At 43.3% G+C, this 22,404-nt stretch overlaps 2 protein-coding genes across 2 annotated transcripts in view; both read right to left on the minus strand.

Moving 5' to 3' along the window:
- efnb2a (ephrin-B2a) overlaps positions 1 to 6,668 on the minus strand; it is a gene marked incomplete at its 5' end in the record, with an annotated part of 7,368 nt that extends 700 nt beyond the window's left edge. The window contains 2 exons of the mRNA XM_084314144.1: positions 1,616 to 1,713; positions 6,664 to 6,668. Coding sequence (XP_084170270.1) covers positions 1,616 to 1,713; positions 6,664 to 6,668 — 103 coding nt within the window. The remainder of the gene's footprint in view (positions 1 to 1,615; positions 1,714 to 6,663) is intronic.
- LOC311229086 (arginine and glutamate-rich protein 1-A-like) overlaps positions 6,409 to 22,404 on the minus strand; it is a 28,804-nt gene continuing 12,808 nt past the window's right edge. Inside the window, exons 2-4 of the mRNA XM_084315095.1 lie at positions 13,897 to 14,122; positions 9,510 to 9,593; positions 6,409 to 8,077 (exon numbers count right to left, since the gene is read on the minus strand). Coding sequence (XP_084171221.1) covers positions 7,913 to 8,077; positions 9,510 to 9,593; positions 13,897 to 14,122 — 475 coding nt within the window. The 3' untranslated portion in view covers positions 6,409 to 7,912. The remainder of the gene's footprint in view (positions 8,078 to 9,509; positions 9,594 to 13,896; positions 14,123 to 22,404) is intronic.

Genomic DNA, 22,404 nt, shown 5'->3' on the forward strand with positions numbered 1-22,404 from the left:
TTGACCGAGGAAGTGGGGCGTAAAATTAATTTCAAATCGTTCTGCAATGCAAAGCATAAATATGAGAGCTCCCCCCCCCCTCTCACACACACACACACACACACACCGCCAAACAAAAAAGGGCCAAAGAATAATAATAACTTACAATCAATAGTACACAATAATAATAAAAAAAAAAAAAAAAAACTACTACACATCCATCCCATCCCCACTCAGAGGAGGTTTTGTCTCCAGGGCTATAAAGCACGCAGGCCTCCCCGTCATGACACACAGCACACACTATAATAAATCTATACACACTATAATAAATCTAGTGTTCCAAATGCGCCGAGTCAGACCACAGACCCGTCCTACACATGAAGATATGCCTATAATAAAAAAAAAAACGGCTTGCCTGGTGGATCAAATACGCCTCCGTCGTTTTAAAGGCACATTCTCGTCCCGTCTTGTTGTTATAATGATAATGAGAGTGTGTTTGTGTTGTGTGTTCAGTTCACACTTACTTGGTATTAGTCGTGTTCCAATAGATGGACTCCAGAATAATCGCCCGGGACAAGTTCACCTTGCACGCGAGAAACAAAACTCCCAAATAATATCTCCACATCGAGTCCCCCATTGTGATGATTATGATTATTATTAGTAGTAGTAGTATAGTAGTATTGCTGCCGCTGTCTCCTCCTCTCCGGGTGCAGTGCGGGGACGATCAACACAATCCGTGTCCAAGAAAGGGAAAAAAGAAAGAAAAACTAAATCCAGATCCAGTGAGAAGATGTAGAAGAGGCCACAGGAACACAAGCCCGTCAGATATTATAACATCTCATCGTCTCCATGCAGGCAGAGAGGAGAGAGAGAGAGAGAGAGAGAGAGAGAGAGAGAGAGAGAGAGAGAGAGAGAGAGAGAGAGGAGAGAGAGAGAAGAGAGAGAGAGAGAGAGAGAGACGCGCTCCTGCGCCTCCGCGCAACGGGTGCCAAACCCAAGGCGCACCGCCGGCGCACCGTTCATCCACGAGAGAGAGAGAGAGAGAGCGCGTTAATTTGCTCTCCCTTTTTCTTCAGAGCTTCACTCCTGCTCGGTACATTCCTGTTGAGAGAACACCACAGCTGTGTGTCCACAGTATAGACACGAAACAAGAGCAAGAAGAGCCGCCGATATATATATATATATATATATATATATATATATTATACAGTAATAAATCCCCTCTTTATAGTCCGGGTCTCAGCAGCGATGCAGGAACCAAATCCAAAGTGCGGCAGGAGAGTTGCGCGCAGAGAGACTGGAGAGATAATATTCCCTTTTCTCTCAGCCGGTGGCAGCGATCAGCAACACAGTGGCACACTGGCACCGAGTGAACCGCGGGTGACAACAGTAGTAGCAGGAAAACGAGGCGGATGAGAGAAATGAATCAAATGATGAAATGTGAAAATGAAAGAAACCAATAAACCAACTGGAATGAAAGTGCTCATGCTACACGGGGTCCAACTGATGATGCGGCTGGAGAGAGAAAAAATCCTTGCAGATCCGAACGGAATAGCCTCTAAAAGAAGAACCCAGTCTGGGAGGAGGATGGAGAGAACACACAGAGAGAGAGGGGTGCTGTGCTCCGGGGCTGGACTCTGCGAGGAACTGAGGGCGAAGCGCGACGCGGAGGCACTGGCTGCTCCGAGGCCCCGCCCCACGCCGCCCGAGCCAGCTGCTGATTGGCCGGCCTGGCTGCATGGAAGTCAATAGGAATGCTGCTGTCAGTCAAGCGGGACAGAGAGAGCTCCAAATAACTGCAGTGAGTTAAAACAAGCTCATGGCAGGGGAAATCATGCAATTGAGTGATACTTTATTATCGGATCAATTGAATTGGATCAATGTGTAGTAGAGGGTTGAACCGTTTTAATGCTTTTTAGACCCAATATAGGGAGTGCGTATTATATCCGAAATGCAACGGTTAACCTGCTATTTATCTGTTAATCTGCAAGACAATTAATAACTTCTTCTTCACACGTGTAATTATGCTGCCATTGCATTGTGAGTGACACAGTGAGGAGACAAAATTATGTGGTCACATTTATTTTGGCCTATTGAGCCCAAGCAAAAAGATGCCGACCGCCACAACACACAAGGAAGGGTTTTCCAAAAGACAACAGCGACGACTAGCGGACAATCAAGGTAGGAGAGGATGAGAAAAGTGAAATAATCGAATCTTATTTTCCATTATCTGCATAAAATGTGCATGAGTCAAATAGTTACTTTTTTATTTTTATTTTATTAAACATAAGATCAAGATCAGCATAATATGTGATGGTTAATACAAGTAAAATGTGGCCGGCTGTAGCTATTAGTTATAGGCTATACTTCTTCTCAATAAAGGAAACATGTCTTTTGTCTCACTTTTTACAAAATAAGTATTTCTCAGTCATTATTTTATTATTATAGTAGTAGTAGTAGTAGTAGTAGTAGTAGTAGTAGTAGTAGTAGTAGTAGTAGTAGTAGTAGTAGTAGTAGTAGTAGTAGTAGTAGTAGTAGTAGTAGTAGTAGTAGTAGTAGTAGTAGTAGTAGTAGTAGTAGTAGTAGTAGTAGTAGTAGTAGTAGTAGTAGTAGTAGTAGTAGTAGTATTCCCTATAAGAATACTTTGAACATTACTGCAGTTAAAAAAACAAGAAAAAGCTACGGTCGGATTTCCTGAAAATAGGGCTATAACAGTTTAACAGGTTTTAAGTAATCAAATTACATTAATTGAATGAATAAAAACGCAACTTATATAGTCAATGGCCTCTCTAATTGAATGAGCCGCGATGGCACCTTCAGGGAGAACTTTAGGGGCTGCTGTGGTGTCGAGGTGACAAAAGGAAACAAACGTGCGAACCTTTTACACCTTTACACACCGTTTAATTCAATCAGAGAGTGTGTTTAGGAGGGCCGCGCTGCTGCGCGTTGTGTATTGTGTGCTGCATGTTTGTTTTAGGCGATAATGTGCTGACATGATGCGAATGAATGAGGAATAAACATAAAGTGAAGATTGGCTGCCCCTCGGATCGATGTGTGTTGCCTATCAGTTAACCCTTTCACTGACACACTACAGAAGGTTAACCCTTTACTACATCACACTACCCGTCGGTAGTGTGATGTAGTAAAGGGTTAACCTTCTGTAGTGTGGCAGTGAAAGGGTTACAGTTTAGGAGCCATATGGGTTCCTCCTCACTTTTAATAAAAAGATCCCCCCGGTTTATTACAATAAACTCTAAACACGTCGGACTCGATGGTTGCTGCTTCATTCAGCGCGACTTTCCTCCTTGTTTGATATGATTAGATTATAGATTATTAGATTAAAATGTATTGCCGTGAAACAGCACACAATTAAGTACACAAGTCACAACGAAAATAAGTTTGGCATCCTAACTAGAGTGCAACTATAAGTGCGACAACATGCATATACAATGTACAGGTGATGCAAATTGGTATAAAATATACAGATTATTAGTACTAGCGCTAATCAGATGCATGTACACAGTTGTAGTATAATAAATAAAGACAGTATCTATACTGGCCAGCATGCGTTATATAAGAGTATATAGTTATGTGTATTATACAGATATAGTTATAAAGGACATAGATATATATCAGATAACTAACTAAATATCTGGGGCAGTATACCAGCAGAGGTGATATATAGATATGAGCTTTGACAGTTTATTAAAAATAATAGAGGGTAACGTTTGTTGCAATGTGGATTGTTCCATAACCTATAACAAATTAATTTAATTAATAAACCATAATCAAGAGAACATGCATAAGCTATAATTTCGTGTATTTGCCTATATGCATGGAAAAAATTTAGGATACTGCTCAAATGTATTTTTATATACAATTGAGGAAAGAGCGTTTTTACAAAAACATCTCATAGGCTAAGGCAAATTAACCATAGTTATCATTATAAGCGCTTGATTATTAGCCTATTAGTATTGTTATTAGTAGTAGCCTACCTAGACTATAGTAGTGGCGATAATGATAATGATTATAGGCTATTATCATTATTATCACTTGGTCCAAACACAGTATTATTTATAGCATTGTGGAAAAACTAAACAAGGGTTCAACTTCAAGTGTTTTAGTAGAATACTATGTGATAAATAACACTATAAGGTCCTATAGATGTGTATTCAGCTCCCTGGCCGTCCTCTCACAGCGCCGGGCTCCACTTGAAAGAGGTTCGCGGAGGAGGTGCGAACTGCTAAACGTGGATTAATAGATCAGACCAGAAGAAGCACTTATTCACCGAGGCTCGTCGCTTTCCTGCAGGCTGAGTGAGGTGGAGAGTGAACTTGTAGAAGAGAACACGGCTCTGCTCCCGGCCTGGACCCTCTTCTTCTGAGGAGACGGACCGGAGCCCGTCTGACCGCGCCGGACAGTGGAACCGGGGAGACCGGGGTGTCGAGGCGCTGGTCGGATCCACGGCCGGTTGCAGACATAATATAATAATATATAGAGACTCAGAAGGAGCTTCTATCCCCAGGCCATCAGGATGCTCAACGACAATAACACTATGCAACAACCCATCAAATACTCACATCCACACGCACTTTAAATAAACAACTCACTGTAGCACTCCACTTTATATTTATTGGTAAAGAGATTCGCACTACAAATCATACCTCGTTGCACCTTACCCTAAGTACCTCATCCCATTTCCGCATTGTACTTTATATTGTATTGTAACTAAAGTTAAAAAAAAAAAGGGTTAACCTTCTGTATAGTGTGGCAGTGAAAGGGTTATTAACCTGAATTATTAAAGCGAGTCGAAACGGACACAAAGACCCCCCCCACCCCTACTCTGTATATATGTATATTGAACACTTGTTACATACTTTTGACTTCTATTTGTGCTCATCGATTTTATTTTTATCTAGCACACTCTCAGGAGCAGAACAGGAAAAAGCATTTCATATAAAAGTATTCTGTATTTTTGTATGACAACTAAAAATAAAATAAAGAAACTTGAACTTGATATTATCCAATTAATTCCAGTTCAACCTCGTCTTGAAAACACACCTGGAACACAAACCAGGCTGCCAAAGAAAACATCAAACCCCCGGTGCCAGCCAGGACCCGGTGGTGTGGTCACTGTGCGGGCGCTGTCGTCTTGACGTTGATGAATAGGACCAGCAGGCAGCAGCACAACTCCAAGGGTATATGATGCCTAATGTTTTATATCGCGTCATCGTAAGGGTATATGATGCCTAATGTTTTATATCGCGTCATCGTAAGGGTATATGATGCCTAATGTTTTATATCGCGTCATCGTAAGGGTATATGATGCCTAATGTTTTATATCGCGTCATCGTAAGGGTATATGATGCCTAATGTTTTATATCGCATCATCGTAAAGGTATATGATGCCTAATGTTTTATATCGCGTCATCGTAAAGGTATATGATGCCTAATGTTTTATATCGCGTCATCGTAAGGGTATATGATGCCTAATGTTTTATATCGCATCATCGTAAAGGTATATGATGCCTAATGTTTTATATCGCGTCATCGTAAAGGTATATGATGCCTAATGTTTTATATCGCGTCATCGTAAGGGTATATGATGCCTAATGTTTTATATCGCATCATCGTAAAGGTATATGATGCCTAATGTTTTATATCGCGTCATCGTAAAGGTATATGATGCCTAATGTTTTATATCGCGTCATCGTAAAGGTATATGATGCCTAATGTTTTATATTGCGTCATCGTAAGGGTATATGATGCCTAATGTTTTATATCGCGTCATCGTAAAGGTATATGATGCCTAATGTTTTATATCGCGTCATCGTAAGGGTATGATGCCTAATGTTTTATATCGCATCATCGTAAGGGTATATGATGCCTAATGTTTTATATCGCGTCATCGTAAGGGTATATGATGCCTAATGTTTTATATCGCGTCATCGTAAGGCGCTGACGAAAACCAGAAAGTTGCCCAATACTCACATTACATTTAGTTATAGTTCTTATAATGCTGACCAGATTGATTTTGTTTTGAATTCAGCAATTTGTGTGTGATGTGATAAGCCTGTAACAAATCAATACCATTTATGCAAATAACAATACATCCCATTCTGGTTTATTTGATTTCACTTTAAGGTCAGTCAACTTGTCTACTAATCAATTAGGCTACACACACACACCGAATCACCCTAAAACCATTTAACCCTTTCACTGCCGCACTACCAAAACGGTTAACCTGTTCACCGTGACAATACACAGGTTTACTTTAACCCTTTCACTGCCACACGACAGCCGACCGTCGGTTGTGTGATAGTAAAGGGTTAACCTTCTGTCGTGTGGCAGTGTAAGGGTTAAGAGATCCAATTCCAGAATTGTATGCGAGCATCAATGACACATAAACACATAGACAAAAAACAGTGGTACGCATTCAAGGGGTTTAATGGTGAATTGTTCAGTCCCTTAACAACTGGGGGGATTACCACGAGACAAATTCAAATCTCAGAGAAAAAAAAAAAAACATAATACCCACCTGAGGCCAGTCTGTCAGTCAGTCAGACACACACACACACACTCCCATGCACGCACACACTCCCATGCACGCACACACTCCCATGCACGCACACACTCCCATGCACACACACACTCCCATGCACACACACAGGCACTCTTGCTGACCTCATCGTATCCTGCTATCTTACCTGGACTTGGAAATCCTGTATGAACCGAGTTATCAACTGAAGCGGATCGCTAAACGTTCATTTACTACACCAAAACTAAAAGCATATAGAATGTGGACTGTATACTTGAGTGTTTTTTTAGTACAATTCACCCAGGAGACTTAAAAAAAAAAAAAAAAAAATAAAACGATGCTTTAATGTACCATTACTGCGATATCTTGTCGTTTTGTTTCACTTTTGAGTTGTGAATTCATTTCATACAAAACAATCTGACGGGAGAGAGAACAGCACATCACAGCAAAGCTAATAATATTACATCATACAGGAAATGTCCCCTTCTCTCAAAACAAGCGCGACACCGTGTCGTATATCCTAGACGAGACCCGCGTCATGTTCAGTGTGGCTGGCTGGCTGGCTGGCTGGCTGCTCTGGGCGGGTCGGGGACCGGGCCCTGGGTTCACTTGCACGGCCGTGACTAGTTCACATTGCAAGCTTAGCATTTCCACTTTGGAGAGCAGAGAATACTTAAAAAATAAAAAAAAAAAATCTAAATTGGAGGAGAGGGAGAGGGCAGGCGGGTAGACGGGAACAGGCGGATACAATTTTTAAAAAGGAGAGCGAAGTGGTGGAAGACAAACCTGTCAACGGGGAACGGGAGGTGAATCAATGTGCTGTTTTTTACCACCGGGTTTTGTTTAGTTTAGTTAGCCCTGGTGTCAGCCGCCATTTGGAGTCTGATAAATAATTAAAAAAACCAGCCATGCAGAAAAACCCAGGCCCACTCCTGTACTAGACCGCACTGTGATATTATAATAAGCTGACCTGGACACACACACACACATTACTTCTCAGTTTTTAGACAAATTCACATCCTAAAACTTTCTGGCTATGAAGAGAGAAATGACTTGAGCGCGAGGGGTTGGGTTGGGGCGGGACAGTCAGTCGCTGGTGAGACCGAATGAGAAGAAACCTGGAGGGCGGGGTGGGCTGAGAGATAGCTTTTTCTACACAACAGTTTTTCTTTAAATGAAAACAACAAAAAAAAGCACAAACTAGAGTCATTGATGGGTTACGAGGAAGGGAGGGAGGGAGGGTCAGCCTCCTCTCCCAGGCTGGGTTTGGGGAAGGTCTTTCCTCTGCCTTCCAAAACTTCCAAAAACGAAGCTAGCGTTCCAGAGAGGAGCAGGAGGAGGAGGAGGGGATGAGGGTTAAGTGTGGGGGGGTGGGGAAGGGGAGCAGCAAGTCTCTCACTCGGTGGCCTTGAGGGAGAAAGACAGCTTGGGCCGGGACTTGCCCTTGCCCAGGATTATTTTCTGCTCTTCTTTCTGCTGCCGCTGGCGGTCTTGCTCCAGCTTCATGCGCTCCTCGTGAATCTTTCTCTGCTCCTCCACGATACGCAACTGGTCCTCAGCCTAGCGGAGAAACGCGCACACACCAAAAACAGCTGGGTCAGATAAGAATAAATCAATCTCCTTGAGCCAAGTGGCCCACAAACCGCTAGTCGTTTTCTTTATCCCCCTCTAAAAAGACAAAAAGGAGAATAATACATTTGCTTTGTTGTCTTTTCAGTTTTTTCCTCCTCTTTGGACCCATTGTTTACTATATTATGGCCTCAGCTCAGCTCGTCCAGATCAAGCCTGAATAAAATACAAATTAGCACTGAGGCCGCTGTGTGAAGCCCACAGACTTGATTGTTGACCGCAACGACTGATAACCATCGATACAGAAGCCTTTGCCAACGAGCAGGATTTAAGTGCTGTAGCCCCGTTACGCTCGGAGCTCCGGAAGACCTCTGCAGACAGCAGAACACTGTAATGTGCATGTGCCGTATATATGTGACTATTATAAAACAAAACTTGAGGTAAAAACACCTGCACAGAAATGGTTGCCACTGGTTACAGGCAGCCATGTTCGTGCACTTCAAAACACTACTCCTCACCTTCAAAGCCCTCCATAGCATGCCCCCCCCCCCCCCCCCCCCCCTACCTGACTGACCTCCTTCTCCCTTACCGCCCCACCCATTCCCTCCGGTCCTCTTCCACTGCTTCCCTCACTGTCCCATCATCCAAACCCAAAAGTTTTGGTGACCGGGCTTTTTCACAAGCTGCACCCAGACTCTGGAACAACCTCCCTCAGATGGTCAGAGACTCTCCCTCACTCTCCACCTTTAAATCCAGACTCAAAACCTATCTGTTCTCCATTAGCATACAACCTTCCCTACTCATAACCTCCCTCTCCCCTTCCCTACTTTCTCTCCCTCTACTGCCCTCCCCTCGGTTTCCTTACTTCCCCCATGACTCTCCCTCACCCTCCACCTTTAAAACCTGAGTCAAAACCTACCTGTTCTCCCAAGCATACAACCTATCCTACCCATAACCACCCTTCTCCAACCTACCTCCCCTTCCCTACTTTCTCTCCTTCTCATGTCCCCCCCCTCCCCTCGGTTTCCTTACTTCCCCGATTGTTCCCCTACTGGATTTTGTATTTGTTACTTGTGGTTTTAAGTCTTGTGTATTCATACTGTTGCTTATTCCCTGTGGTTCTATGTTTCTCTGTTTCATTTGTTTTGCTTATTGTCAGTGTCTTTGGGTTCTTGAAAAGCGCTATATAAATAAAATGTATTATTATAATTATTATTATGTTGGAAGAGACGGTTAAACAGACATTCCCCGTCTGAGGCCTCCATCGACCCGAACAGTCGTTGCAATGACCAAAAAGAAGAAAAAAAAACTCCTGAATTCTGACGAGCTAACCCCTTGACTGCGAGTCTGTTTGTTTCCACAGCTCAGGGAATACACAGTGAACCAGGACCTGGGTAAATAAAGAGCAGGGGGGGCAGCGTACCAGTTTGGCCTGAGCGTCGGCAATCTTGCGGTTATTCTCCTCCAGGATTTTCTCCAACTCCTCGCGCTTGGATTTTTCTTCCTCCTACAGGGGAGACACGGTGCCATGTTAGAGCGCGCACAGGCCACGGCCGCAAAGCATCCCTGCACACGCACGCACACACACACCTGCCCTCTAATTAACACACGTACTCGCACACCAGCAGGCGCGCCGCACACACAGAAAAACTACTTCCATTATTCCAGAGAAGTGTGCATCTCTCTCGCACATGACCACACCATGGCATTCTTGCAGTCAACCGAATTGCTCTTAACAAAGGGGGAGGGGGGGGCAAAAAAGTAGTAAAATGTTGGGGGGGGGGGGGGAACCCTCTATTGTCATCATTCTCCCACTAATAGTGGTTATAACCCTCCCATGAAGAAAACAAATAGCTAAATCATACCTGTAGCCCACCACTGCATCGTTTTGGAAGATATTTAAAATAAATTATAATAACAACAATAACATCAAAAAGGGGAAATCCCACTTTGTCGCTCAACAAATTTGAAGACATAATATAAAATGACAGAATACATTCTAGAGAAGAAAAAAAATCAATTGCCTTTTTCCTTTCTTTCTTTGTCTTATCATCATCATCATCATTAATATATAAGCAAGAGGAGACAAAAGGATACAGATAAATAAAGGAGTGAAGGTTTTGGCTCACCAATGCACGCATACCTACAGCATTTCCTTTGCCTGTGTACCTACACAACCGGTGAAAGCATTCGGCATTAAACGGGGGTTGAATATTTACTGTCTCGTCCGGACTGTGTGTCTGTCCCCTGCAGGGAGACACAGGCGCGCTCCTGGGTAGTAGGTAGGTAGGTAGGTAGGTAGGTAGGTAGGTAGGGGGGGACTCTTGCCATACCGCGCCCCGCAGGCTTTCCAGCGCTTTTTTGTTTTTATCTGACCTCTGACCTTTAGCCTGTGTGCCTGCGGCCACCCCAGCCAGCTCTGCGGCCGCGCCAGCTCGCATTCTCATTCACTTTAGAGCGGCCGCTTGGTTCCCATTGAGGCAACGTGGAGTTTATACAGAAGATTCCAGTGTGTACAGAGTGGTGATGGTGGGTGGGCGAGTGTGTGAGTGTGTGTGAGTGAGTGAGTGAGTGAGTGAGTGACTGAGTGAGTGAGTGAGTGGGTGAGTGCGTGAGTGCGTCTGGGGGGATGGGGTGGCAGAGTGGGACCGGGGGGTGTCCACGGGTACGGGGGGGTAGTTACCGGTACCACGGCGAGCTGGGCGGGGCCGCTGCAGGCCAGCGCAGGTCACACAATGCTAGTTAGGAAAGTGGTGGTGTTATAACACAAAAGGTTTGGTGTGTGTGTTTGTCCAGAATAATAATAATAATAATAATTCAATATAAAACACAAAATATATATAGATAGGAGAAATAGCAATATGATGCAACTCAGCACCCCTATAGGAGAAGCAAGTAATGAGGACATTAAAAGTACATTGTTTTTTCTAAAAATTTAAAAAAAATAAATAATGAAAACGTGTTAGTTTATAACACATAAGAGAATTATTAGACACAAAAAAAAAGTAAAATCAGGGTTAACAGACAAAAAAAGAGGTTAGACCAGAGATATGTTGACCTTTTTTTCAAACAGGAAACAGGAAATGTGGTTGGTCCCATCATTGTTATGTATCCCAGAGCGGATGTGCCATCTAATGGGAGCTTCTCAAAACAAGCGTTATTAAGGAGGGAAAGGGGAGTGGGGGAGGGGGGGGGGTGGATATAGTTAAGAAAAAAATAATTCTTTACATCAAAACATATTTCTAAATATTTTACAGGTATTTTTCAGTCTTAAATTGTATCTAATAAAACTCAAGAGAAACAAGAGAAACTAGCCCGGGTCACTCTCTAGATAGAGATGAGGACGGGGGTGACGTCTGGTCCACTATCTGTGTGTGTGTGACTGAGGTTGTTAAAAAATAATAATAGAGAAAGAGAGGGAGCGCTCCATTCTAGAGCATGGGGAGGAGGAGGAGGTAGAGTAGGGTGGGGTGATCGTGCCGGGGGGGGGGGCGCCTCTCTCACCCCATTAGTACCGAGCCATTGGCTGATCCCTGTGCCAGTCAGGGTCGCTAAGCTTCAGCTGCTCCTCTCATTCATAAAGCATTACCACTGTACTGTAAACACAACCCCTCTTAATAAATAATGATGGTGGGGGGAGGGGTGGGGGGGCATCACACACAGATGTCTGCTATTAAGACTGATTCCACTTGTAATGAGGAACACGGCAACATTATGGGAAATGTGCTTCAACGTTCAGACAGGAAGATAAGATACCAGTTTCCTCTGTGTGTTAAAGTAGAAAGCTATCCGGCTGCAAGCTATAGCCTAGCTTAGCACAAATTAATGGGAGCCGATACGGACCAGCTAGCCTGGCTGTTTTAAGCTGGGCGTATGGTCCGTATCCACTTCCATTCATTTGTACCAAAGCTAGGCTACCTTGCAGCCGGTTAGTTTTCTACTGAACGCAGAGAGGAAATAGGTAATTTCCCAAAAGGCGTGTTCCTTTAAGAGACTTTCCTCTTGGCTCAGACTATAGGTTCTCTCTATGTGTACTAAGATGTATACAACTAGGCTACTATGGCAGGTAAAACCCAAAAGAGTTGGGCCCCTAAGGGATCAATAAAGGAATATCTTATCTTACGGTAGAGCTGCAGCGGTATTGATGTTTTCCTTACCGCACAAATTTGCGAAATATTTCCTACCGCTGCGGTTATTACCGCACACACACAAAAAAAAAGTTTGACTAATTTTTTTTTGGTAGTCTACTCTTTATAGCATATAGCCTGCCTCTAGTCTAAATGTCTATCTTTAGAGGATGACTTTGCAGCATGAATATTGTTTGGGATTTGACAAGCACGCATTCGTTATTAAAAGTGAAACACGGATTCGAAGTCTCCCCTCTGGTCGTGCGCCGTTCACGCTGTGTCGCGGGCAGGGGTGGTAGCGGCGCGCCCGGCGGTTACGCCCCCCGACCTTTTCTTCTTATTATTATTATAACGTTACTACTTATGATTACAAAGGCATTCGTTTTGTGGCATTAACGTTATATAGTTACACGTTCAATAACATCAGCGTATTTACCGGACCATAGCAAGGCAAGCATTACTCAATTCATATCTCAGTTCCTTTCTTTGCTCAGAGCGTGCCGAGTTGTACCCATTCTGCGGTCTGTTAATAAAGTTTTCAATCAGACAAGTGTATAGAATGAAGGGCTTTTATTATAACATTCGTTGCAGTAAAATCATTATGCCTCGTTCCCCCTGAGGAGCGACGGTAATCCACTCCGGTCTCCGGCGGGAGCTAACGTATTAGCCGTGTTGTGAGCTCTGATAAATGGCTGACATTCAGGAAGTAAAAACCTAATACGCGCTTGCCGATTGGTGGTAACACACTGCAGGACACTCCAACGTGTGACGCGTCTCTCTTCTGACCAATCAGTGGTCTGCAGTGTTTCATGTGACTTTTCTGGTACCCAATAGGGTCGCTTGGAACATCGACAGAGGAGTAGGGTATATCTGCAGAGCCGCAAGCCCAATGAGAGCAGGGTACTTTATTATTATTATAAAAAACAGCGGTGATGCGGTATTCAGCCTAACTCTGCGGTGGGCGTGATGTAACAGCGATACCGCGGTAATACCGATACCGCGGCAGCTCTATCTTACGGTCACACAGACCTGAAGCGCAGATACATTTTTGAGGGCGATCAACTTTATTGTTTAATGGGGGGGGGGGGTGTTAATGTGGCCACTAATGTTGGAAACAAGACACTGGGAGTAAGAGACAGGCTGTCGAGTAGAAAAAATACCTCTTTATTAGAGACATAAATGGAAATGCTTACAGATATGTAAAGTAAACGTGAAACTGAATGGGTAGGGGAGGCATGGGGAGAGAGTGATGAAAAGAGTCAGTTTCAGTCTTGGAACTCGGCCATGGCAAAACTCTCACCAAACCCCACAGCCTGTGCCGTCCCAAACAGAGGCCGGCATCAACCGTGGCCAACATATATATATATATATATATATATACACACATCCCCCAATGGACTCTATTCTAACCCCCCTACCAATACCAACACCGCCTTCCCTACACCTCTCAACCCTCCCTCGCGGCAAAACTTGTACCATGTCCGGCTGGAGTTTGAGAGGAAGGGGAGAGGTGACCCCCACCACCACCTCCGTCACCACCGCTCCCCCCGCCCTCGAGCGACCTACAGAGGGGCAGCGGCTCGGAGGTGAGCGAGCGGGAGGGAGGAGGGGGGCCGGGGGGGGGAGGAGAGGGAGGAGGAGGAGGGGAGGGAGGGGGGTGGTTTCCAAACGACCGAGCGTTACCTCTCTGGCCCTCTGCGCGGACAGTTCCGCCTGGCGCTGCCGCTCCAGCTCCTCCAGCAGCTGGCGCTCCATGATGCGCTTGGCCTCCTCCACGCGCCGCAGCACCTCCCGCTCGATCTCGTCCTTGCGCTTCTCCAGCTCCTCCTCCACGCGCTTGGCCACGAGCTCCTCCACGCGCCGTGCCGTCTCCTCCTCGATCAGCTTCTCCTCGATCTCCAGCTGGCGTCTGAGAGAAAGAGAGAGAGACACGAGAGGAGAAAATGGTTAATACATATAGCAGCTTTTATCCAAAGTGCTTTACAATTTTGTTCCACACATTAACCATTTACTCATAATAGTAGCAGAGGTAGCAGCAGCAGAGGTAGTAGTACCTACACTGTAACACGCAACACTTTGATGAACATTGTTACTCAGCTGATAAGAGTTGTGCCGTTGTGCCCTTCCTGATGACTTGTCGTTAGGGATGGGTACCGAATTCGGTACTTTTGAGGTACCGAACCGAAACACGTCGGTACTACCGAGTATCGAATCAAGTGAGAAACCGAAAAAAAAATTTAAAAAAAGGTTTTTTTATTATTATTTTTCTTTACCTTTTTTTTTTTTTTTACTTTTTTCTTTTCATGTCAACGTTCACACGCACAATATATGCTTACCTAGGATTTGACTTGATTCAACAACAAAGCAGTCGGAGCAATGACAAGCCGAAAACTGTCGAAATTGTAGTTATTTGAAGTTTGGATTTTTTTTTTTTACGACTGAGGTAGGTAAATAAAATTTCTTGAGACTAAAGTACAGAAAAAAGGTACCGTTGGGTACCGGTATCGATTCACAGGTACCAGTACCGGTATCGGTTCAAATGTGAAAGGTACCCATCCCTACTTGTCGTACAGAACTTGTAAGTCTCTTTGGATAAAAGCGTCAGCTAAATGACTACATTTAAATGTAAATGTAATGTAGTAGTAGCAGAATCTAACCGGGAACCTTCCGACTACCAGACGGCCACTCTAACTTCTTATTTTCTCAGAATGTTTACTTGGTAGGAAGTAGTTTTGTATCACTTTACTGGCATGTCATTTCTGGAGCCATTTGGTTCATTACCATCACAATGGATCCCTAGGATGCTTAACATCTTTAGCCCGAGCGGTCCATCGGTGGACCGCAAATGACAATCTCTCTAGACAGTATGACATAATGTTGCGTTTTTTTTATCAAATGTATCCAAGAGTAAAGACCATAATCCTGTCAAAACAGCAGTCATATTGTATATTTTCAACAATACATTTGTTTACCAATAGGTTAAAGTGTTATTGTTTATGGAATGTCTTTATAATTTAGCAAATATCCGGCATTTTGAATTAGCGGCTCGTCGCCAGTTGTAGTCATATGAGGAGAGGGCATCCAGAGCTCTCAATGAGCGTTGAAATGTCAAAAAAACTACCGTTCCCAGCCGATTCCAGCTTCCTGCAAGCAAATTACTTCCCGATTATTATTTTTTATTTCTCTGGATTATTATTGGCATAGATTGGAGCACAGTTAGTGTGTCTACGGTCTACCTTCTGTGAACATTTAGCAACAATCGGCGTTGCAAACGGATTCAAAATGGCGGAGCCATATCCATTATAAGAATGGAACTGTACATACAGTAGATTTCATTCGCGGTTCTTCAGTGCACGCCTGGAGATACTAAATCCAAATTGAACTAGATGTGCAAGTTGGCTATAATAAGGTAATTTATAGGCCTGATATTCTATAATAATATTTCAAATTGCATGTGTCGGATGGCAGAATTCAGTAGTGCATCTACAAAACCTACTTTTTAATCATCTGCCCTTTATTCATTTGCTTTCTTGTACACGTGATCTCAAGAAGGTGCTGAATTAGCTCAGTGGCAATTTCTCATGTCGGGTAAATTTTAGCATGGTGTTATTCACCGTCAAAGATGAAGGAAGAAAAAGAAAAGGAAATTTGATATTCTCCTTTGGTTCATTACAATTTACTCTCCAGAATTCCATTTCCTCATCCATTCATTCGAAAAGTGATTCACTTCTGGTTTTCGCTCGTCAACTTTCACCTAGATCCCTTATTTGCACCCACCCACCTGGGGTATCATTGGAAAGCTACACGAATTGGCTACAACGCTGACGAATCATTTTCGCCATCAGTGGATGATTGGCAGTTCTGGAACGTCGGGAGTCCGGGGTGGTCATTAGACGTGCGGACGTAAAAAGACGTAACTCGAGAAAGCTGGGACTTATTTCGGGTCGCACTCTGGAGCCCTGCTGTAACGTCTTCACACACAGGCGTTTCACAAGCTGTTGTTTGGCGTATACGTAGCTACCTTGGGCTACTTCTGATTGGTGAGCAATGATGAGAGCACAGCACTTCTGATGGTAAGCATGACTGGCACGCAAGAGAAAACCTTGAATCAGACTTGCTGTATAACGCCTCCCAAATTGCAGGCTTTGCGATTGGCTAATCGCATCATTTCAAATCGTGATTTCGATATTAAATCTATTAACCGTTCAGCCCTACTCAGGACATTTAAAAAACAACCGAGTCTAACAAGATTGTCTCATTGAATTCAAAAGGTCCTGTACAAAGAGATGAAATGCTCAGTCCTCCTGAAGTGACATAAGGACCCCCCCCCCCCCCCCCCCCCTCTCTCTCTCTCTCTCTCGACGAAAGGAGACTATGGAGGTGACAGCAGGTATAGGTCACATCGTCATCCTGTTTACTTATTCAAAAGTGCTTTTAAATCCATTTCAGCTGACCCCCCCCCCGAACGGGGGACACGATTAAGAGCGACGGGAGTGGTGTTGCTGCGTTGCTTCTGGCACAAATACAAATAAAAACACCTCCACTTCCCTCCAGGTTTGATGATGTTTTGTTGGCCGGTTTGAAACCAGAGATCTAAACCCACCCAGCCCATTATATGAACCCTGCCTCCTTATCTACCAGCAAGCGCCCATGTCTCGTTATTTACATTTGTATGGCTGGTTAAGTGGCCCTGTGGCTAGAAGGCAGTAAAAAAGGCCACTCAGGAGGCCAGGTGTGGGACGTTGAGGCTCAGGTATCAGTGTGCCTCTGGCCTCCACCACACACACACACACCCCTAATAGCTGCCTTCCTGTCATTGAGATATCAACTGGCAGGTGACAATGAACGGGATGTGGTGGACATTACTTGGTACTCGCTAAAGCAATTAAAAAAAGGGCACTTCTATTTTGAACATCCATCTCACACATTTCCAAAAACTCTAAAGCGGTTTTGGACACCTTCATTTAATGGGTCAGTTATTGAGTAAAATTAGTTTGAATATGGCCACCATTGCTACGTTATCAATGAAATGATAGGTAGCATTTCCTATGAGACAGGGTATTGCTATTCTTTCATCTGCATCATCTCATTGAGCTGTTAATTAACACAACACAGGATTTCCCCAATGACATCACTGGAGGCCATATTCAAACTAATTTACTCTCAATAACTGTCAACTAAATAGATGTGTGTAAAACTGTTTCAGAGGGGGGGGGGGGGGGGGGACTGGCAATTACCGTACTGCTTACTTTGCAGCACGGACATTTCCCCAATATTTAAACACGATACAGAGAAATTAAGAATGAACAAAATCATATTAAAGACATTTTTAAATGCCATACATGCCTAAAATTAAAGATTGATACAGTTGTCCATTACAAATTATGCAATGCCAAACCAGGTTAGATGCTGCATATTGCTACTATTTACACCAATCCAATGTAGGGGTGGAGCGATATGGCCAAACATTTTATCACGATAAACATTTTCATATCACTCAATATCAATAGGGATGTTCGATATTGGCTTTTTTTATCGATACCGATATTGTCCAACCCCTAATTTCCGATACCAACCGATATTTCCCGCCCAAAAACGGAATAATTTCAGGTAATTAACATTACATACAGGGACCGAAACTAAAGCCTGCCGCCCGCCAGGGGCGGGCTGTTTTTACCTTTGGCGCATGACACTTAGAGGGCTGCCCGCCGTGTGGCGTGTAGACGTGTAGTTCATAACTTCATAACGATACTCTTGTGCGAGTACAGATCTTTTTTTTCTCCGCCGCGAGATCGTTAAAAAACTACAAGTCCCACATCGCACTCAAGTCAACGGTCCAATCACAGTAGAGTGACGTAACTGGTTTCATGAGAAAAAAAGCAAATGACCAATCGGAAGCTATCATTTGGCTTGTTTACTTCCTGCTCTAGTCTATATCGGACCTCCAAGAGCTAACGTTACCGTTTAAACAATGACCCAGTCAACTATTCACTTTTAGTTTAATACATGACGAGGCATTGTCTAACGGTATCTAGCTGGCTAGCTACTGATAGCTGCTGATATCAACAAATGCTACAGCAATAGTCTACTCGAGTGCATAATACCTCCGGTCCCTCGTTAGCTAGCTTAGCTAGCTCACGTTGATCCATCTGTCCCAGTAAACTAAATTGTCTTAACGTTATCTACCGGGCTAGCAGTAGCTACAGATAGCTCCTGATATCAATGTCTTATAACATTGATTGAATGCGTATTCTAGCTGAGGGCATGTTGAATGTGATTTGACAAAAGAACGGTAACGTTATAAATAGGTCCAGCTGCATCGCCGGAGAATCCTTGCATGCTGAATGTAGGGTCTAACTGAATATAGGGTCTAGCTGCAGGGCCGGAGAATCCTTGCTGGAGCTGGAGGCTACTCAAGTATACACACAGACAGTGGAGCTGTTTCCAGTTTGCAGATAGCAAGCATTTTGACTTATTGCGTGGTGGCGATGTCTCGCAGATAATACAACTACAAGTATGATTATATAATATATATTTTATTTAAAAAAAAATTTATATAAAATATATATATACTTTTTTTTAATCAAAACATTTTTGGCAGGTAAGAAATATGCTTGGCGGGTAGACTCTTCCCATCTACCCGCCACTGGCCGGTGAGTCAAAAAGTTAATTTCGCTCCCTGATTACATATCTCTTGTCGTGGAATTAACACAACATTATGCATACTTGACAATAAATTAAATCTGAATTTGTTCTTACTTCAAGCTTGCCTGGGTAAATAAAGGTTAAATAAATGTGTTTTTTGAAAACCAATACCGATAATTTCCAATATCCAAATGCCAATATCGGTAGGCCGATAATATCGGACATCCCTAATAATCGATAATTATCTCGATATACATGAAATTATTATTTGTCAAGTTTAAAGGCTATTTTTGCTGCTGAATGAAAGCTGAAGAAACCAGAAGGTTAATTGTGGTTCAGAATATTCTTTATCGTCAGAACATGACAAACTAGGCCTACTTGCCAAACCACAAATCTGAGGTAGAACATGAACACGAACTGTATAACAATAAAACTTTTATAACTGGCATTACTTCCCGACTGTCTTCCCTACTGTGCAGCTTTCTATTGTGGTGGTGGAGGTTAGGTGCACTTTAGTCTGTGTTTGTAAATAAGTAATGTTTTTTTTGTGTTGTTTTTTATGCTGTGCGTTTATGTGAATGTTGATTAGTGGTAGTTGAGCTATGGTTATAATTATATTGTCATTTCGGATGTATGGAGGCACTGTATGCTTGGTTAAAGTTGTGAATGGAGGTGTATTCATTTCACATGTGATCCAGGGACGTAGCGAGGAGTGGGCTGTAATTGGTCGAGATACGTCACGTGGTGTCAGTGAAACAATAAACAGGAAGTTGCGGGGAATTTGACAGCAGCGAAGGGAAACGAGTGAGGACTGGTGAGTGAATGTGTGTAAGCGATTTGTTTTAAGAATGATAGTAGTATTGTGGTAGTTATTGATTGGATGTGTGTTTTGTTTCAAGGTTTGTAACCTGTTGGAGAAAAGAATTAAAACCTTTTTACAACTGAGTGGCATCCTGTCCATCCCTTCACCCCAGCAGCGGGAGTAAAGCTGCACACCTACTGACTCCTGTATTTGTTATCCGTTACTCATGGTTTTATGTTCTTGTGTATTCATATTGTTCTCAGTTTCCCTGTGGTCCTATGTTTTTGTTTTTTGCCTATTGTCAGCGACTTTGGGTCATTGAAAAGCGCTATACAAAATAAATGATTTCGGTAGGCCGATAATATCGGACATCCCTAGTTTTTACCATTAACCGAGCAGCCCTAGCTATGGGTGAACTCATTGCAGGGCTGTACACTGCGACAAGATGATCGCAAATTGCCCCTTAACACTTTCTCCGCCAGGCTTATGTACATCATTATACCCCTCTCTGCCAGCTCTATTTGTCTATGGAGAAGTTCCCCTTCTTTGCAGGGCTATAACTTTTTAAATTGTATTGCTAAATTGACATTACTATGGCCCATTCAACGTCAATTATCTATCGTTCAGGACGTAGGAACGTTATACTTTTTCATTCACATATTCATACAAAAAAATACGGTCTAATAAGTATGTTATCGTTTTCTGCAGATTTCTCCAGAACTTGATTTATAGCCCTAAATGCATTATATTGATGATCAAATACAGTTTGATAGCGATCTGCGCGAGATAAAACATTTCAAATGGACGTGCTTCTAGAAGTTACTACTTATCATCTGATGTTGACCGGATGGGGGGGGGGGGGGGGGTCGTTTATAATTCCGTGGCCAACGTTAGATGATTCATCTAGTGTGGGTGATATGATCATTAGAGCAGTTAGTATCGAACACGTTAAAAAAAAACGCTAAAACTCACCGTAGCTTTCTCGTAGCGTTGGGCGATGAGCGTGGAGCAGAAATATTCCTATTATGGGATGTTGAAATATGCGATCCATCTCCAGGTTGTATAATAGTATATATGTCCAAATCATGTCGTTTATCGATTTATTGGTAACGGATTGCTATCCATTGTGTCTAGCTCGAGTCCCGGGACTATTAGCGAGTGATCGGACCGAATTGGAATGAGCACCAGCTTCCGTTTCCGGTTTGGGCGATCCGCCGATCGGCCACCAGATGGCGCTCTTGAACCGTTTGAGAGTTGAGAGGGGATCAACAGTAGATCTCAAGTCTCCGGGGGAGAAATATGATTGCGATCAGATTTTTGAAATATTGATCTCAATGACGTGTTACGGCGTCATTGGCAGAATGAGCATGGCGAGCAATGACTAGTTTAGGCGTTTTTGGCGGAGAAAGTGTTAATTTGGCCCGTGCGAGTGGAAAATAATATTTGGGGGCTAGGTTGCAAGTAGTGATTTCAACCCTTCATTCGCATTTCACTCCTAAATTATAAAAAAAAAATAGTAAAACATTAGCCTACAACCAGGGCTGTACAGTGCGACATAATGTTGCGTTGTAATTTCATTAGACAGACCAGCGTGGACCTTTAATAACATGCAATTTAATTGACACGAGCAATGGGCTAACGTTAGCTGCTAACTAGGGGTGTAACGGTACGCGGATACGTACTGTACCGCCTCAATGTGGTCCTCCGTTACAGTACGGGCTGTGCACCGAGCGATTGCAACGGTAAGGAACCTTTTTTTGCGGAACATAAATCCCCCCGGCCATAATATAACGTGCACAACTAACCGGATGTTGTTTGTTCATTCCACGCAGCGCGCAGCTACACTGAACGAGAGCTGTAATGGCAAGTCAATACTAACTGACAAGCTAGTTATTGTTCAACTTTATTGCAACCTTTATCACGCATTTGAAACGGCATCACCCGAATGTGAATAGCACTGTCTGGTACACGGAAGAAACGTATCCTAGTGCAAACCCAGCTCCCTGTTGCATTCAAGCAGCATCTCGCTATTAATTCACACCGGGCCAAAGCAATAACAAACGCCATATGTGTTTTTATAGCAGCAGATCTGCGACCATACTCCGTTGTCGAGAACACTGGGTTTAAGCACATGTTAAAAGTAATATAGCCCGCTACCTAGTTCCCTCTCGTCATTAGGGGGACCCTGATGTAAACAAGACAAACGTCTTTCTCTGGTCTGCATCCCCTTAACAATTGTGTGTATTGAGCCGTACTGTATTGTACACATTCTGCAATCTGTTAAATAAAGTTCTCATTCATTCATTCCGTATTTCAGCCAGCAAGTCATACCACCAGCTCTGTATAAACTAGGGCTCCCCTTTCGTGACTGTCATGCAAGCCCTGGCTGCCCCTGTATTCAAGCATCACAGTCATGAAAGGGGTTATGTATAAACAAGCACACGCTACAGTTGTCCACGACTTATCCTCCAAGGCATCTGCTATATAATAATCTTCAGATTTACTTAAGTGTTATTAGTAGGTTACAGCAGTAAGCATTAGTTTGCTCAGTCAATTATGGCCAATTCGTTTTATATTGTTTAATACAGTGAAATAAATAGATAAATGAAGCAATTTTTGTACACCACCCCCCCCCCCCCCCCCCACACCGAAAAAATACCGAACCGTGACTTCAAAACCGAGGTACGTACCGAACCGTGGATTTTGTGTACTGTTACACCCCTACTTATCCATTAGGACTATGC

Source organism: Notolepis coatsorum (assembly GCF_963971535.1).
Source record: "Notolepis coatsorum genome assembly, chromosome: 5".
Lineage (NCBI taxonomy): Eukaryota > Metazoa > Chordata > Actinopteri > Aulopiformes > Paralepididae > Notolepis > Notolepis coatsorum.